The sequence below is a fragment of the Bemisia tabaci genome, chromosome 5 (assembly GCF_918797505.1).
Source record: "Bemisia tabaci chromosome 5, PGI_BMITA_v3".
Lineage (NCBI taxonomy): Eukaryota > Metazoa > Arthropoda > Insecta > Hemiptera > Aleyrodidae > Bemisia > Bemisia tabaci.
Window position 1 is genome coordinate 29,723,437 of NC_092797.1, and position 15,405 is coordinate 29,738,841.

A 15,405-nucleotide genomic window follows, 5' to 3' on the forward strand; every position below is an offset into this window, starting at 1 on the left:
CATCATACGCATTGCTATGTTAAGTGTTAGGCATAGAAGGATTTGCCGTTTGATGAGGTCTGTCTGTTCCCATTTAAATATTTCTCACTTTAAAAATATACATGCCCATGAGTAATCGTATTGAAACAATTTGCGCCTGCATTCACTCAGCAAATTCCAAAAATGAATAATTCATGAACAATTCACGATCGTGTTCCAAGTATACACCAGACGTTCAACCTCTTCGTGGCTAGTATTTAATTACGTTTTCAATGTATTTTTAAAATTACATGGAAGCCACAGAGCCCGGTTGAAAATAAAATTTCTATAAGGTCAGCTATGTTTTATAATTCCCCTAATCTTTCAAATAATTGCTGGTTTGACCTTGTCTGAGTAAATATTACATAATGTGGCTTGAAAAATTGTAATTATCAAAGGGAGTTGAAGACGGAGAAGAACAAAAACAACAGAATGAAGAGAAGGTTGCTTTTTAATCCTTTCTTAGTAAGTATACTTAAATATCACTGAGTGAAGCTTTAAGACTAATACAAGTATACACAAAAATTTGTACAATTTGAACTAAATGATATGTTTACAACTATCATACAGATCCATCATTATTCGAACTCGAGTTAGTACCAGAAAAACATCCATCACTACCGCCACTTTGGTAATCCAATTTGAACGGACGTAACCTCGCTTTATTGTTGTAGTTGAAAGAAAAATACCTGCGATCATTGGTTGGATAAACATCACCGATTTCGGCGTAAACATTCTCACTTGACCCAGACGAAACGTCCGACTCATTGGGAGAGATAGCATCCTTAACATTCGTGTACGGGATTTCCGTTTTTAAATTGTTACTTGTGACATTGGTTTTCAAAGGTAGATCAATGACCGGTGTGTAGGGGATGTTTAGGGATTTTGGGGTTGAATCAACATTTTGAACCAACAGCCGTGTCTTGTAGACGGGTCTTTCAGCGCTATCCAAGGACATTGGCTCTTGAGTGGGCTGGTGTGAGTAATTGTTGACAGTTTTTCTAATTACCCTATACTTGAAATCAGCCTCAGGCGCAATTTTGAACTTGTCAACATCACGAACTGATTGATCCACGCTCTTATCTCTTTCTGGCTTGGTTTTCGGGTTGCTCGAACTTTTGCTATTGGTAACATGATTGTTTTTGTTTAAATACGTGACTAGCTCTTTATCTGATTTTGTTTTACTACTCTTACTACTTTTACTACTATTATTTATGATAATGTTTTTCTCGTTGTTGCTGATTTCGATACTACTGACGTGATTGTATTTTAAACTACTTTTATTGCTGCTCGGATTGCTGTCCCTACCGCGATTGCCACTATTATTGCTCTGAGGAAGTTTTTCGGATTTATGGTAACTATCTAAGGAAGCTAGGCTGATGTCCGCGTCTTCGTTTCTTGATTTTATACTCGATGAATTGGTTAACATATCCAGTCTTTCCATTGCACTTAAAGTGTTGCTATCACTAAAACTATCGTTTACGTTTGAGGATCCTGAGTTGATGCTATTTACATTTGGTAGACTACTCTCATTGTGCTTGCTCACTCGACTGCTACTGCTATTGCTATTGCTGTTCGATAGGACGAAGTTTGGTGGAGGCAGAGGGGGACTGTTTTGAGGAGGGGCTGCCGGGGGTTTTGACACAGGTGGGGGAGGAGGGGGTGATGAGGGAGGATTCAGATAATTCTTAGAGCCGCGGGAAGAGGGAGGTTTCGATGGAAGGGGTGGCGGTTGTTTCGTCGAGGAGGGAGAGGAACTTGTTTTGGAGCGGAAGAGTTCGTTGTCGAAAATGTTCCTCTCTGTTTTCATCATTGGTAAAGAGAAACATTCGTTCCCACCGAAGTTCTTATGGATGAGTCTGTGGTTGGCGAGATTAAGGTAGAGGGAATTCGAATCACAGGTCGACGTCGAGTTAGTAGTGGAGGTAGTCGTTACCGCGGTCGCTATCGAGGCTACATTTTGAGCGTTGAGATTTCTGTACAGGGGTCGTGGATCCTCAGGGCCGTAAGAGGTGGAAAATCTGAAGGAGGCAGACTTGACCGTCTTCTTGTCGCCTAGAGACACTCGTCTTGATTTCTTCTCTTTCTTGTTGCTCTCGAGACTCTTTTCGTTGATGGCGTTCAGCTCTTTGATCACGTTCTCTGGATAGATATGATGGATGATCTTGAGCTGCTTGCACCACTTCTCGCCGTTTTCGTGGCAAAACCGCAAGGCTTTCTGCACTTTGGGAGATTTGAAAAGGCGCAGCTCGTCGTACTCGTGTTCCGTGGGCCTCATGATGAAAAACTTCGAGTTTATGTCGATTTCTAGGAGTCTGTATTGATCAGTCTTATTTCTGCTATCATTCGATGATAGGCTTCCTCTAGGAGTAGACCCGCCGTCAAGAACGCAGGCCAAAATCACGTCTTCCTTGTGATAACTTTCAAGCAACATTGACCCTGTGAACATTAAAATTGATGGAATTACAAAGGGCACATCGGAAGTCGCCAAGGATTTAATAATCAAGCGGGTGCAATAATTTTTCGAGGGAAACTAGATCAGAAGCAAACAAATATTCTTGTGTTTTGACTTTCTCGATCGGGTTGCATTATGACACTTATTTACTTACTTTTTCGCCCGATGTAAATCACCGCTGTAATCGCTCAATTTATTCACATAGGGCGGAAAAGTAAGTAAATAAGTGTAATAAGTGTGTAAATATTCTTTTCTAGAAATTTAAAACTTCTTGTCTTTCATAGTTTTACGCTAAAATACAAGACCCTAGTCTTTCGTCACAACGAATATTGAATACTCAATGAGTATCGATTTATTCTCATTGAAATATCGATTTATTCTCATTGAAATATAGATTTATTCTCATTGAAATCATTGGGAGAAGTTGCGCTTACGTTTGAATTCAAGCCACTATAATCTAAAAGATCTTATCGATTGTATCAAATTGCATTCAAACCAACACATCGCTGCTATTATATCAATTAAAATAAATTAAATCAAGTATTTATCGGTATTTTATCATAAGTATTTTATCAAGTATTTGATATCCACGATTACGTTCTGTCAAATAACGTATATAAGTAATGTAATCAAGAAAAACTAAGAAAGCCAAAAAATCGGTTACGCGATAAGGTAACTTTGGTCTAAAGAAAATTGAATCCCAATAATGATGCACAGAATCAAAGAATACAGAGTCTCCTTTGAACATATTAAGTCGACATTTTTTGAGGTAATTGATCACTGGATTTTCTTAAAACAGTAATTTCCTCAGCGCTCTATGCACTCGTGTTAGTACATTTGTTACATTAGAATGTTGGAATGAAACATACTAACATGCTCCGGGTGAAAAGGAAGATAAAAGTGCCTTCAACTCTGGAGATATGTAGCGCACAGTAATGTCGTGCATATTGTATCGACCCGGATTGAAGGCATTCTTTAACATGAGATGCGGTACCATTGCATGAAAATCAACGAGAGTATTTTCTAGTAGTTTTTCTTGATCTTGAATAATGAATAGGGTGAATTCGATATAAGTGATCCGCACTCCTCTTATCAAGTTCTCTCAGGAAGCACATTTTTACTATTCTAATTTAATGAGAGATACCATATACTTTCAGCCAAAACTAATTATCATCGCCTATAGATAGTTCACAGAAACGTAGAGGTACAAACCTTGAGGTTTTGTTGATGAGATAATGCAGACTCGAACTGGGAGGGGAAATGTTCGCAGCAACCTTGGAAGCTGGTAAATTTTACTAACATTTTCCTCTGAATTGTTTGCTACCGTCGTTATAGCATAAAATTGGCCATGCGTTGAGATGGGTATGTATAAAACCTGAAAACATAATCGAAGATAAATAAATGTGATGAAAAACAAATAGACAATAAAAGCTTGACATAAAATCTCATGTATTTGTAGAGGTGGGCGCCCCTCTTCCTATGATGAGTATTTTGCCACGAGCATCATCGAGATTAGCCCTCAATGGGAAATCATCGGGTTAACAAATGAACTGTTCGACTCTGTATTGCGTGACAATTTAAGGGGGATAATTTTAAATTGCATAAACTGCTTGTTGAAGTCTATAAAACGTTAGAATGCACCAATTTAAAGATTTTATAAGTCTTCAGTCCTTTCATACAAATTTTGAGGGTGTATTATACAATTTTTACTCCCTAAATACTTTGCAATAACTTGTAGTTGGAAATTACTATATACAATGCTTTTTGACAATTTAAAATACAGATATATGTCAAATAAAAACAAAGCATACACAGAAAACAAGTTTGGTTACATGTACTAAAGTTCGATCCTTATAGAAAACGGCTAGATTCAGATGACGAACATTCGGTCTGATAAACCGAAGTTCAGTTAGTATAGCCGCACTTTGGTTTCGCAGATTGAATGCTCGATTATGCGAACCGAAGTATATACCGTACCCATACGGATCGAACATTGATACGCGTAACCGCATACTTTTCCAGTGCAGCATGTAATATATCTATCCCCTGCCCAAATACGTATGAAAGGATTTTCCTTTCTTACAAACTCAAAATAAGCTTTAATGCAATGGGCCTGTTGCAAACTTTTGCTAGAGCAAAACTAAGAGTTGTTTCCTACAGATAATGCCTCAAAAATCACGATGAGCGCATCGGCAAAGTCTGAAATGCACTCATAACTTCACAATCTGCGTAAGTATGCTACTATCAAGATAAACGAAAAAGGAAGAGAGAAAACATCTGTTCATTTTTTTTTCATTTTACACATACAAATATAGCGTACAGGGAGTAAAGTCTGCCTCATGATCAAACACTGAAGGTAAGAAAAATAATTTCGAGCCCGTGACTCGACTTTGTGTTGAAGCTACTTTCCTATAATCCGAAGAGTTGAGAGGAGAAAATGAAAGTGCATACCTGATTTGAGGAGGAGAGACATTGAGCATAACGGTTAGTCTCCTGCCGGCTTCCGATTAGGGGCCATGATAGTCGTTTTGATCGGGTTGACTGATTGGCAAGATCTTGATAGACTGCAAGCAATTTCAAGACTTGACCACTTTTCACAGTAGTTTTGCAGTACTGCTGCCGACTCCCATCTAAAAGAGCAAATTAGAAAATTCGAATAGAATATTGAAGCTGTTAAAGTCAATATTCAGGTGAATCGTATACGTTTGCGTCTTCTTATTATCTATTGCGTGATTTTAATTTCAAGACTTTTAAAAAAATTGCGAGCAATTTTAAATGACAAATTTTAGATGTCTTCAAATGATGTTCAATAAAATGAGGTTGCTCAGTTAGTGAGACAATAAGTGAATCCTTCGCTGGAACAGAATTGCTGGCTAGGATTTACGCTTGGATTGGCTTTGCGCATTGATACTTGGAGAGAGTTATGATGAATTAGGCATTAGCCAAAATTTCTACGATCTAAGATAAAAATAAAAAAAAACCTGCGAAAATTTTTTCGCGGTGTTATCTAATTTTTCAGTTGTAAATGTAGTTTTGTTAACTTTCCTCCTCTCTTTCTCTCAGAAAGCTGCGTAATTTCATTTCTGAGGTAGTATGTCATAATTTGAATGTTATTCGAAGATAGAACTACGGGTGAAAGTCATTAAAATAGACAATTTTAAAGTAGAGTATTACCGGAATTAGTACGATTATTTTGAGTGTACGCTATAATATCAGGGCCAACTGTCAAAAACGAAGTGACTTGTGCCGAGACAAGCCTGTTCATCGAGTTGTACGCTTTTGCTTTGACTTGTCCTCTTTCGGTAACTACACTGAACCAGCCTGAAAAAAATACATTGCAAAGTGATGAAAAGACAATATAAGAATGGAGCTTTACACATTGACAGGTTCTGCTTTAAAATTTTATTTGCAATAGCGTAAAATTTGCTTACAAAGCAGTATCCATCATTTTGAAAGTACCGAGGTTAAGAGGATGATTTGTAATGACCCTGAGAAGAGATCACTTTCCTATATACCTATCACGGAAAATAAAATATTAATTGATGTTACAATGCTCTTGGTGCATTCAAGTCCCACCTACTTTTGCAATCCTAGTTGTACAGTGATAGAATGTTTCGGTGCCGAGTGATATCAATGTTGATCTGTTAACGGGACCAAAATAATTGTTACCAAAAAACATAATATTGTAACTACGATTAAAAAGTAGGTGGGATCTCAAACACAATATGAGCATGGTGAGAGAAAAAATTCTTATTTCTTGGTGCTGGGTTCCCTGCGCGGTTATTGTCAAATAAAAAATGAAGATACTACTGAGTAATTTAAGACCTGATATTTTACTCGGATTAACATCGAGTCTCAAAAATTGAGATATTCAATTAGATTTTGGTTTTTTGGCAGGAGGGAGGTATAAAATACGGCGATTTTCCTCATTTATGATTCAAATTCGGCGATCACGGTGTTTGACGTGAAAATGTGATGCGGAAACATGTGTTGTGCTGAACTACTTAGATCTGTATTCATAGCAGTTTCTCCAGCAACTTTTTTTGTTGTGGCAGTCACACGTGGTTTACATTATCATGGAAAGTATTTACGAAATTCGAGTCAGATTTAACAATGCAGCTTTGAAAATGATGCCTTGCAGGAACTTACAATGATTTGCATCGGCAAAAAGTACAAAATACTTACAAAAGAAAAAATGTAGGTGTGATTTTAAAAAAAATGTCCCCAGTATTTCTTTTTTTTTGTTGTATTTTGTCTGATTCGGGGCAAAATAATGTCTATTCTTTTCCAAGGAACTGTTTCCAATGTTATGATGCTGAATTGCACTCGAAATGTTCGAATTTGTCATTTTTGAGATATTATGCTCGTCTGAACCTTCTTTAATGACAATGTAGACTCCATGGAGCCTTCCCAAAGGAGGAAGCTTCTTGAGAAACAACTATGATTACGACTCTTGCCCTTTCTGGTGATCTATTGAGCCATTTCATATGAACTAAACATTTCAGTTACGCTCGATTGCTCTTCCTTTACCTGTTCAAAAATTCTTCGTAAGTTCCCAAGGTTACCCATGGTCAGGGTTGCACGGGTGAAATGAAAAATATGAAATATTGAAAATTTCCGTAAAGTATTTCATGAAATTTCAAAAAGCTATGAAAAATATAAAACACATTTTCAAGGGTTGGGTATGCAACACGCCCTAAAAACCACCAAAAGACGAAAATCAGTCTCCTTTCATTTAAGTTTGCATTACAATTTCGAAAAATATTTCTCAATAAGTTTCATATTTTTCAATAATTTTCATGTATTTCATTATTTTTCAACGTTTGTCATATTTTTCAATATTTTTTATAGTTTCTAAAAATTCATGAAATATCTCACATGAACTTCAAGATTTTATTTTTCATGAACAATTTCAACCCACCCTGCCCATGACTACTACTTTTTCTAGTGCGAGCTGTTTTGAGATGACCGCTGTTCTTCATTATTTGTGGTGCTTCGAAGTGGGGAAAAAATCATATTACAGTGACTCTTGTCCCCGCCTAGGCTGAGGACAGGCCACACGATCTCAGTCTTTACCAGTCTTAAGCGGTCAATAAAGAAGAAGAAAATGAAGAAGGAAGAGGAGGAGAAGCAGAGACAAGAGACCCTGCCTCTCGGCGACAGGTGGAAGTTTTCACTTTCGGGAATTCAATAATTCCTTTTGAACAATTATAAGGGAGCAACAGTCATCACTCTTATTTCGGCTGTTGACCTACCTACATGGTGGATGATGAGCTTTGGGTGACGTCATGAGCCAAACAAGTTTCCAAAACTTCGGCTTGTTTGCAAAACGAAACAGCCAACACGTTAAACATCAACCATGCAGGTAAGTCAACAGTAGAATGCTGAAGTCCCGAAAGTAAAAGGTTCCACCATTGCCAAGATACCAGTGGAGGGTTCTTGTCTCTGAGGAGAAGAAGAGGAGGAAGAGGTAGAGGAAGAGGAAGAGGAAGAGGAGGAGGAAGAGGAAGAGGAAGAGGAAGAGGAAGAGGAAGAGGAAGAAGAAGAAGAAGAAGAAGAAGAAGAAGAAGAAGAAGAAGATGAAGGAGAGTGTTACCTTGGAATGAATCGGGTATGACGATGAGAGAATCGTATTCATTTCCATTGAGATGCTTGTGTCCGAGTCTAGTTTCGGAAAAGTTCCTGGCCTCGACCTTGCCGCTCCGGTACTGTTTGTACATGAGGATGTGGCCGTTGAGGAGGGCGATGGGGTCGTTGGATCCGAGGAGGTCGGCCACCGGCTCCTGGGGCACCACCCGAACGACTCGCGGCAACGAGTACTTCTCCAAAAAAGTTCGCGGGGTCAAGTTCTCGCTGAGGGACGAGCCGCTGTGGCTCGAGCCGTTGGTCATGATCTTGAGTCGGAAGTTGGAGTCGTTGTGCGAGTTTCGGTCCGACGAGTTGGACGCCGACGTGGACGTCGTCTTGTACGTGCTCAGAGGCGGCATCTTGAACACCAAGTCCTCGTCCCCGCCCCCGCCGATGTACCCCCCGCAGGAGTCCTTCCCCTCAACCCCGTCCCATTTCTTGCAGATGCTTCGATTTAGGAAACTCTCCTTGATCCAGCTCCCGCTGAGCATCAGGACGGAGGTTCCCGAAGTTTCCGCGGAGAGGAGGAGGCACCAGAAAAAAAAATGATAAAAAAAGGAAGCGGGCCTTGGTCGTCGGCCCTACATCATTTCTTGAAATCGGTGACGTGGTCCGATGCTTTGAACTTCATTTTCCAGGAGGTGATTTTGTGCCGCATGTCTGGAGTGCACCGGTTTCGTCGAGACGGATCAGCGCTCACGTTTGGATTCTTGATCTGCAACAAAGAAATAAAATGAAACTGTTAGTCGGCTTTTATTTGGTTTATTCAAGTCTACACTGGAAAAAAGTCTCTTGGATCTTGAGTCTAGACTCTTGACAAATTTGGCAAAAAAAAGGCTCTTGATCCAATCGGATTTTTGCTGAAATCAAAAGGAATTTTCCTTAAATTAAGAGGCTTGCCTCTCGATTCAAGCAAAAATCCGATCGAATCATGAGTATTTTCCCTTGTCAACATTTTTAAGAGCCCAGAGACTTTTTTACTTTCTCGCGCCCCTAGGGTAGAGGAAGTATTGTCATCCTTCAAGGAGGGGAAAAAGTTGAAATTTTATCATTTCTGGACGTTTCAGGGTCCCTGGAGTCAAAATAACCATACTTGAGAAAATGTGTGTCCGTTCGTCCGGCGTCCCCAAAATCTGTGTACAGCCTAGCTCAGAATCTATCTGTTCAATTTCATTCAACATTTGCAGAGAAGATTATGGTCTCCTCATTTTACGTCGTGCAATCTTGTGATCATAATCATTGTGATTTCGATGATTATTCAGGTGATTCTATATGCGAACTCCCCAAAATTAGGTACAAATTGACTGGAAATGGTCTGAACTGATGACAAAGTCAAATATTGAATCTCAATCTATTTTTTAAGACTTCTGAGCTTATATTTAGTGGCAAAACTAGTATGATTTACTATTGGTACAATTTGTAAAGCTCAAAAGTTATAAATAAGAAAAAGAAATGAAACCTATCGTAGTGGCTTATTAAAGTATCTAACTCACATTAGAATTTATATTCTGTACATGCTCTTTACGTGTTAATCCCATATTTATCCGAATCTATTGTTGTCTGAGACTCACCAAGACAACTCTCTTAGTTTCCTTTAAAGAGTGCTAGGACACCATATTAACATGCGAATCACACTTCAATATCTACTTGCTTGAAAGCGAACGTGGTCAAAACGCGTTTGGAGTTTCTGATTAATTTCTCGCGGCGATACTTGTCTTCGACAAACTGTCGAAGAGAAAACCTGAGCAGCGACTCGATAGTTGAATCGTTATTGAATGGCCATGATCGATAAAAAGCATTGCTAAGATAGGGATTTATCGATCAGGATTATTCGACAACGATTCAACAATCGATATCGAATGACCATGATCGATAAAAAGCATTACTGAGATAGGGATTTATCGATCAGGATCATTCGATAACGATTTAACGAGCGACCCGTGGGCCTGTATTTGGACGTACTTCTGTCAAACAGATTATGTACAGGTGAGAAATATGGGGTGTGCTCGTCCGTTCTCTCGCCGTAAGAGTGAATCATAATAATAAAGCGCCAGTGACGTCACCGGAGATGGATGGAGGTCATAAACTCATGAGCCCTGTCCACAAACCTCTCGTGCCATGCCCACGGCTCACATAATCCGCATTCAGTTGGCACATACCTCTGTTCGCTAAATTTAAAATCCCGCTTTTCCAATTCTTCAAAAGAAATCACGCCCTTTTCATATTGTTCCTTTTGCAGCTTTCTAGAGCGCGCCCCATATTTCTCACCTGCACATAGTTCTGTTTGATAGAAATACGTCCAATTCTTCGTGCATTAGCGTATGACTTTTTGCCCAGCATTTAAAATTGAAGGCAATTCTCTAGTCCCTCGCTGTCATTAGTTTTCGAACCGAGTTGATACATCTGCCTGTTGGTAGAGTTCGCTCCACGTTGCACGCATTCGATTCTGTAACTACATCGCGTAAATCATAGTTTAAGTCAAATTAGATTTTAGTACGTGACCCCTCACATATTACTGGTTGAATCGCCGATGCCTGACGGGAACACACGAGGACACGGTGTAGATTATCTCTTCCGAAGATGACAGTCGGCGTTATCCATTATGTCATACACCGGTGAGCTATGCGCTGACGTCCATTCATGACATCAAGAAATAACTGCCGCTCTTTTCTTCTTCTATTCTTCCTACTTGCCCTTCCTTCGGCCGCTGTCTGCCATCAGGGGTCATGGAACGCTCAAGACCGCACCGTTGTCTACGCCCACCTCTGAGTGCGCATGCGCAACTCATCCACGAGTGTCTTTGCCGATCCTATTCCGCGCCACGATGTAAGATTTCACGGAAACTTCTTTTCACTGACGCTCAATCCAATTCTGAAAGTGGAAAATATACCTCACCATCTGATGGCTGTGATCGAACGTGTGCTTAAGCACTGACTTGGCTGTCACATACAAGTTCTCATGAATGAAGCCCATTCTGCAGTTATTTCCCGGTGTCAGTGCCATTGAAAGCCGTTTGTCTGATGGCCAATGTTGCCGCTTCGGAATCAAAGAGTTAGACTTATCTTGGACCTTCTAAAATTTAGCAAGGCCGCCATGACTTGAAATGTGATAACTACATTTTGAAAAATAATGACCACGAGGACGATGTTTCGTGTACCACGTCTTTTGATGAAAAATATACAGTTTGTGGCAGTTTGAGGCGGATAACGTTGAAATTTAAAACGATTTCAAATTTTCTCGAGATTCAACTGATCCATCAGCAGTTAGGTGGCCAATCCTCAGGTTTACAACGGCGTAAATCATAACAGACGTCTCCTCAATTAAAGACACTTCAGGAAACACTGAAATACGGTCTCCTTGCTTTTATATGCCACGAGAACATTTTTGGAGTCGGCTAGCCATTCACCAAATATCATCCTTCAAATTTAAAAAATTCAAATGTTAAGCTATCGTCCTAGTATGATTGACGAGTCAATATACTCAATTGTTTTATATATCATGCTTCCAAGACTGTGGGTTCGCTTACTCTCAATCAAATATTATAGCCAGTATCAGATGAGATCAATATCAACAGTATCCAGGCTTTTGTTTTTGAACTTAGGCTTCTACGCTGTTGACGTCTAGCAAAGGAGAATTTGCAGGTGTCTGAAATTTGATGAACTCTGTGTTTGAATGGACGCTACCAGGTGAGCTGAACACGAGGATACCCTTGGTTCATAAATTGAACAATTATTCGAGGAAATATTACAAAATGATCTAATCTGCTAAAATACATGCGTTTAAATGGGAAATGCCGCCAGATGACGTCACTATGTGGCGTATTTTCTCACTTTTAAATCTATTTTAATACTATTTCCCATGGCCGAAAAAATTATAAAAAATACTGCAAAATTAGCTCTTTAGGCAGCTTCAGCTGAAGCAATAAAAAATTTGCGTGCAAATTCTCCACGTCATTTTAGCTGAAATCAGGGGTAGCAGCTAAAATCGTTTAAAGAGGGTCTAAGCAATGGAGGTAAAACTGTAAGTGGTTTTTCTTTGCCCACCCCATCGTTCCAGCTTTACTTTTCCACAATTATGTGACGTGATAGAATTATATCACGTATGAAAAATGAATGATGATCTGCGTGCATGCGTGCATGCCCTTTAAAGTAGGCAGCAAGTGATACGGTGACAATTGCGTCGAATGGCAACGCTGCCGAAGGAGTCGTACTTCCGTAAGTAATGGTTCGGTTCATAACGTAAACTAATAATCATTCAGCAATAAATTTATGCGGGGTGGAAAATGAAACCTCGGCACGGGACAAAGACCGGCACCGGAGACGCCTTTGGCCTTCGCCCCCTTAAGTCGCATGTCATGCGATACCGGCGCAAACTGCACGCTTAAGTCACTCCGTAAGAAAACGAAGCCACCTTTATGGCATCGATTAATTCAATTATATTCTTTTGATACTCGATCGATTAGGATCATCTCCTTGTCCCTTAACCCCACTTCCTTCACTGTTCGAAAAGGGTGTTCCTCGAAGGAAATGCTCGAAGGGACACACCCACACTAAAGTCGATTCACCATTTCCTGCAACTCCCCTCAAGATATATGTAATTACTTCATACCACAAGTTATCCGCCCCCAGGTTTATTTATTAACTCTCATAATCGGTGTAAAAATGCTTTGACTGTCTTCAAATCCTGTGACGAAATGAATCCCATCGATTCCGTGTCTTTGTACACTGAAAAATGTATTTTTCTGCAGTATCTCTTCTTTCGGGAGGATAAGGCTAATGGAAGAATTTAATGCGCTGTAGTTACACTTATTATATTTGTGCCACAATATTAAGACTCCGCGCTGTTTTAGAGTTGAATTAGGTACTGACGGAAAATTTACTGACTCAGGGATAAAGTATAACGTGGTACCGTAGGACAGTTTATAAAATGTAGAATAAACCACAATAACAGCGATTTGAATTAATTAGGACTGAAAAATAGAGAAAAGTATGGAAATCTCTAAATTCTTTCCGAAGCTTATTTTAATCCCCATGGCATCCGGAACTCAATTTTTTTTATCAATACGGTGACATTCGTGACAGGTACTAAATTGTGGGGATTTAGTGGTTGCATAAGACTTTCATCTGTTCAAAGAAACTCAAGCGTCAGAAAAAATAAGAACTCGACGAAAAACTATCTCTGTGTTTGAAGAAACATACTACTGAATTACTGAATAAATGATATGTAAGAGGATGCTGCTCAGCAGCTCACTCATAGACAGGTTCTAGAAACATATTCACAGAATTAAAAGGTTATCGTTGATTGCAGTTGGGCGTGGCTATAATTTAAAATTATTAATTCAGTTCTTGTCAAAATGATCAACTTCAAATTTTTGTCGGTGCCTATCCTCCGAATCAAGCTCAATTTTCGGAGCATATCAGTTAGTCCATCATTTTCTCCCTTAGTCTATAGGGACCACACATTTCAACCAATAGGATCGCTCCATACTCCTTATATCATTTTCGTCTTTAGCTTTGTCTATCGATTTCAATAACCAGCCCGCAGGGGGAGTACACGATAAAACAGCGTTCTCAGCTTCTTCATACGAATTACAGCAACTGCCCACGAGTGGGCTAAAAGAGGTCACATGGTCAGCGCAGCCGCGACAGTTCATCAATGCGTAACTAGGCGCGTCGTTGACGCTATGCGTTAACGTCATGCACTTATGACGTGGAGCTTGGATCCCGTAACCGTCGCGGCGCAAAAGTAAAAGTGACTTCGGAGACGACCAGTCGCTCGGAACGTCAACTGCCGATAATACGTCAACTCAACTCGTTCGATATGGGACAAAGGGAAGGAGATACACAAAGCAAAACCTCTTGCTCTCACTTCTGCCGTGCTAAGGAAGAACGCCGTATGAGCATTCGAGAGTTGTCAAATTCACTTCGATAAAAATGATTATTTTTGAGGAAAGTTATGATTAGTTTTCCTTTGAATTTTCAGAATCTTTAGGTGAGATCGCGAACAATTTTATCTGAAAAATTGCGGGAGGAAAATGAGCATAAGTTTACCAGGAAATTCGCGTTTTATGAAAGGAGATTTGGCAACGCCTGAAGGTTCATACGGCGGACTTCCCAGGTCTGATTTGAGCAAGAGTGTGACGTTGTCGTCGTCTTCCTTATTGGAGCACTTGCAATTCTTTCATGCTGCGTTTTAACACCTGTGCAACCGATCCGCCTGAAAAGTTATTGTCACGCGGCCGTTTTGATGTAACAATAAAAACATGAACTATCAACATCCACCGCATGGTAAAGCCAGTTGTTTCGATTCTCAATTCCCCATTTGAAGCTATGGTAAAAGATCGATTATAAAGGTGTGCGTTGCGAACACCCTGTTTATCGATACTTTCCTACAGGTAACCGATATATCGCAAATGACGCCACACCGCTGATGTTAGCCTTGGAGCCAACGCTCTTTCAAGTGGAATAACAAAAGTGGGCTGGAAGTTTGCTTTTCAACGATTGTTGTTGCTAATTAAACTGAGGACAAAATCGAACGTGGAAGAATGATAGGATGCAAGGTGGTAGGCCCGGTTCTACAGTAGTTTACCCTTCCCATTTGATTTTATTTGTGTCAGTTTCGGTACCTCCGTAAGCTGATAAAATTTTATTCAAACGCTGTTCATTCAATTATTCTCGTGATTTTGTGATTTATTTATAGATTTATCACATGTTCCAAGCAATTCCTATTCAGTCACAGTTAGTATCCAAAATTTAGGGATGAGACTTTGAGACTGAAAAATGACGAAATAAGATTAATAATCATGCTCTTCCTTAAATTGTAGATTCAACGTAGATTTTTGGGGGAAAATCAATGCATTAGAAAAGTTCCCCTGCAGTGACTGCCCTCGTATGATATTATTCGTAGAGTGACTAGTGGAGGGTGCCTTTGAAACGCGCAAAATATGCTCCACCCGATCAAGAGGATGCAGGTTGTAAACGATATTTTCCTCGTGACGTCATATGAACACGTCGCGTGAACATGACGACGATGATAATGTACGTTCATAATACTACCGTATTCAGGAAGAACGCCGTATGAGCCTTCAGACGTTGCCAAGTTTCCTTCGATAAAAATGGAATTTACTAGGAAAATTGTGAATATTTGTGTCCAAAAATTTCAGCCAATTTAGTGCGCAATTTAATCTAAAACATCTTAAAATTTTAAAGGAAAATTTGTATGAATGTCGTCAAAAATACATGTTTTATCGAGGGAAATTTGGCAACTCTCGAATGTTCATACGGCGTTCTTCCTTACCACGACAG

At 39.6% G+C, this 15,405-nt stretch overlaps 1 protein-coding gene across 1 annotated transcript in view; it reads right to left on the reverse strand.

Moving 5' to 3' along the window:
- Positions 1-451: 451 nt before the first annotated feature.
- Positions 452-15,405, reverse strand: part of LOC109037398 (imaginal disc development protein B4) — a 56,539-nt gene continuing 41,585 nt past the window's right edge. The window contains exons 3-7 of the mRNA XM_019052034.2: positions 8,070-8,816; positions 5,648-5,794; positions 4,925-5,103; positions 3,686-3,848; positions 452-2,457 (exon numbers count right to left, since the gene is read on the reverse strand). Coding sequence (XP_018907579.2) covers positions 581-2,457; positions 3,686-3,848; positions 4,925-5,103; positions 5,648-5,794; positions 8,070-8,592 — 2,889 coding nt within the window. The 5' untranslated portion in view covers positions 8,593-8,816 and the 3' untranslated portion in view covers positions 452-580. The remainder of the gene's footprint in view (positions 2,458-3,685; positions 3,849-4,924; positions 5,104-5,647; positions 5,795-8,069; positions 8,817-15,405) is intronic.